Raw genomic sequence first — 4150 nt, 5'->3', positions numbered from 1 at the left:
CTCCATGGCGCCCCCTTGTGGCCCAAGAGGGTACTCCTCACCTTGTTGCAGTGTCTTCAACGTTGCCACCTCTCACAGGTCCAATGAAGTGGTGCTTTAGCCCTCTGGCTAAAGGGCACCCGAGTTCCAACCCTTCCAGAATATTAAAGTCCAAACAAAAAGGAAAGCTACAAACTCAAAACTAGGGTTGTCCAATGAGTCTTCAGCTGGGCGCCACCCCTCTACTCAGGGCTGCCATCCTGTTTAGTCAATTTTCCTGGGCCCAGTTGTCCCATCCACCAGGAGGACTTGTCCAGACAGCAAGCTCTCTCTGACTGTTGGCTGAAACCAGACATCCCTCACCAAGGAAGAAGCAAAGCAGAGCTGAGCTCTGCTCTGTTTCCTGGTCAGTCTCAGACTGACCTGGGTCTTCTCCTTTTAACGCCTCTCTCCGCACCTGACATTTGCTGCAGGTGTAGGAGGGTAGAAGGAGGCAGATGGGACCACAAGTCCTCGTTAAGACTCTCCTGACCAGTATGGAGCTTGTGTGCCCCATCACAGCACTCTTCTTTATACCCATTTTGCACAGCTGTGAACAACAACAAAACTTACAAACCGGTGGAGAGTCAGCCACAAGGTCTAAGGTATTGAAGAATCAGGTTCCTCTGTGCTTTGAGAATCCATCCACTTAAGGCCGAACCTGTTACGGTCACAGCTGCTCCTTTCAGCAGCATGGCCTAGTGGATCATGCACTGGACTGGGCCTCAGGAGAGCTGTTTTCTGTTCCTACCACTGCCATGCTGGGTGACCTTGGGGAAGTCACTTTGCCTCTCTGGCCTTAGTTTCCCTGTCTCTAAATTGGCAATAAGGAAGCTGAGCTCATTGGAGAAGCGCTTTGAGATCTACAGATGAAAAGAGATCAGTATTAGCTTTACTATCTACCACATGCTCACGTTAGGAAACAAGTTTAAATTTCCAAGCAGAGAAGCGAAATGCTGAGCATCGGACAATGAAACAGGTCGGTGGGGAGAGATAAGAAAAAGACCATGTTTATTTGAACGGCCACAGGAAACCGGAGGATTGCAAAATGTCTACCCCCCCCCCACAAAAAAAAAAGCATACTGTGTTTTTTAAAAAAATTACAGAGTGCTGATGGTTTACACCCAATTCGTTTATCAAATCCATTCTGATACCAGGCAGTCCCTTCAAGCCCATGATCTGTTATCATTTCCTGGGCTTGTCATGGTCACAACCCCCATTGGTTTTGTTCAAGGACTCCATGCTGCCATTGGCCGCGGCCACGCTTGTAAGTATTTTCTCCACTTCCTTGGGTAGAATCTGCTTCTCCTCATTCTCCGTCTCCCTGTGGTAGAAATAGTTAAAGTTGGAGACGATGACCGGGACAGGGAGCGCAATGGTTAACACCCCCGCAATAGCACACAGGGTCCCCACTATCTTCCCACCTAACGTGGTAGGGCACATGTCTCCATAGCCGACAGTTGTCATGGTGACCACGGCCCACCAGAACCCATCAGGGATGCTGGAGAAATGAGACTGTGGCTCGTCCACCTCCGCAAAGTAGATGGCGCTGGAGAAGAGGATGACTCCGATGAAGAGGAAGAAGATGAGCAAGCCCAGCTCTCGCATGCTGGCCTTGAGGGTCTGCCCCAGGATCTGCAGGCCCTTGGAATGCCGCGAGAGCTTGAAGATGCGGAAGACCCGGACCAGGCGGATGATCCTCAGTATGGCCAGGGACATGTTCTGCTGCCCGTTTTGTTCGCTCTGCTGGACCAGCTCAGTAGTGAGGGTCACAAAGTAGGGAATGATGGACACAATGTCGATGATGTTCATGATGTTCCTGAAGAATGCGGCCTTGCTGGGGCAGACCACGAATCTGACGAAGAGCTCAAATGAGAACCAGATGATGCAGGCTGTCTCTATGACAAAGAAGGGGTCCGTGAAGGTGCTCGGGGCCAAGTTGGCTTTGGTCAAGTTGTTAGTGGCGTCCTTGATGGCCTTGAACTCCCGTTCCTCCCTGAACTCGGGCAAGGTCTCCACGCAGAAGATGATGATGGAAATAACGATGACCAAGACTGAGACCAAAGCCACACCCCTGGCCGCACTGGAGCTTTCGGGGTACTCAAACAGCAGCCAGAACTGCCTGTGAAAATCATTCGTGGGCAGAAGTGTCTCGGGGTCCTTGATGAACCCTTCATCTTCCCTGAACTGGTCCATGGCTTCGTTGCCCAGCTCATAGAAGGTGATTTCATCAGCAAAGACATCTATGGGGACATTGGCTGGGCGCCGGATTTTCCCACCAGACTGGTAGTAGTAGAGGATCCCGTCGAAACTGGGCCTGTTCCTGTCAAAGAAATACTCGTTTCTCATGGAGTCAAAGTAGCGCATCCGCTTCTCCGGGTCCCCGAGTAGCGTCTCCGGGAACTGATTGAGGGTTTTGAGCTGCGTCTCGAACCTCAGCCCAGCAATGTTGATGATGACTCTCTGTTCGCCCTCGTCCATGCCCTCCCGCTCCCCCATCAGGTGCTCGCCGAACTCAGCAGAGAACTTGGAGAAGATGGTCTCATTGTTGGTGTTCTCGCTATTGAGGAGGATTCTCCAGTGGGGCAAGAGGCTGGCACAGCTGGGATGCCCTTTCTGTAATTGGGCAGCAGTGCTGAAGTCGTTTGAATAACAAGGATCTTCCATTATCTCATCAGTGTTGTCGAAACTGACTAGTGCCACCTCCATCTCCTTCCAACTGGACACTTCCATCATACAGTAATCAGATTAGCAGCATAAATCCCGGGGTCAGATACCAGCAGCTTGCGTCTTTCCCACGCTATGATGATCTGCAAGCAAACAGACAGAGAGACAGAGATGAATTATGTATATGTGTGTCACTTCCTCCTTGCATGCAAAGAATAAAATAGATCTGAGACCAGGATAACCTTTTTTTTATTTAACAAAAATTAATTGCACTTAGTGATAATACTTTCATCGTCTCTTTCACCCAAGGACTTTGCAAGGTGCTTTGCATGCATTCATTATTGCATTTCACCCTCACAATACAGCTTATAGTGCCCAAGGTTAAGGCAGTAGCAAAGCCTGGGATAGAACCCAGGAGTCCTGGTTGGCAGCCCCCTCTCCCTGCAGTGGCATAGTCCCTTTCCAACAAGGAGTTCAAAGTGCTTTGCACACTAATTGCACACTAATTACGGTAACGAAGCTTCACAACCGCAGCCTCCAAGGTCACAGTGAGACAGAAGCAGATCCTGGAAAAGAACCCAGGTGTCCTGACTGGCAGCTTCCTGAGATCTAACCAGGAGAGACACTGGGCCAGATCCTGGTATCTCTGAAGTCAATGCCCGGGATTTGACTCCCAGCCTCCCATTGGAGCTGATGTAGGTGCCAGACTAACGCCCCAGGAATTGAAAGCTCTCTTACGGATAGGCCAGGCCCAGCACGCCCAGGAGCAGTGCTCTCTTCTCTGCCTGCACGACCCTCGGCCGGCATGCCTCATCCCTGACCTAGCGGGAGCACTGCTAGGAGAGGAGAGTTCAGCCTTTCTTGGGCTCTCTGGGGGTGCTGTTGTTGGAATGTGTGCACATATCACATTAAAACCTACACCTCATTTCACATCAGCCAGCGATTACAGACCCAGACCACATGAGCTAGCGGTGAAAAGCTCCCTATCCCATTACCAGCCCCTGAGTCACTCAAGCCCAGTCCTCAAAGGTATTTTGGCACCTAACTCCCATTGATTTCAAGGGAGTTAGGCACCTAGAGACCTCTGGATAAGTCACTTATCTCTCTGGGGCCATGTCTACACTACAGAGGTGCTGCCAGCATGGCCCCCTGGCATAGAGGAAGCATGTTCCAACAGGACCTGCTAGCACAGGAACACCTCCTGACCGACGCTGGCTAAGTTGACAGAAGCACGTTTCTCTTGGCATAACTGCATCTGCACTGAGGGTTTTGTCGGCCCACCTATGTCAGCTAAGGGGGGATGATTTTTTTCACACCCCTGGGCGATATAGCCACACCGGCATAGCTTTGTGTCATGTAGCCTGGGTAAAAGTTGCAGAAGCAGTTAAGTGAAAGTCAATGGGACTAGGATCTTGTCTACCCTGGAGAGGCTTTGTTATATTGGTCTAACTATACTGGCAAACCT

General features: G+C 50.7%; 1 protein-coding gene across 1 annotated transcript; it reads right to left on the bottom strand.

Annotated features, from left to right (window-relative positions):
- Positions 1 to 1203: 1203 nt before the first annotated feature.
- Positions 1204 to 2754, bottom strand: KCNA10 (potassium voltage-gated channel subfamily A member 10). The gene has a single exon (XM_054027737.1). The coding sequence runs from the start codon at positions 2752 to 2754 to the stop codon at positions 1204 to 1206; it is 1551 nt and encodes a 516-aa protein (XP_053883712.1).
- Between the last annotated feature and the right edge of the window lie 1396 nt (positions 2755 to 4150).

This window comes from Malaclemys terrapin, chromosome 4, assembly GCF_027887155.1.
Source record: "Malaclemys terrapin pileata isolate rMalTer1 chromosome 4, rMalTer1.hap1, whole genome shotgun sequence".
In the NCBI taxonomy this organism is placed as follows: domain Eukaryota; kingdom Metazoa; phylum Chordata; order Testudines; family Emydidae; genus Malaclemys; species Malaclemys terrapin.
Note: the sequence above shows the minus strand (reverse complement) of the source record. Positions and strands in the feature narration are given on the sequence as shown.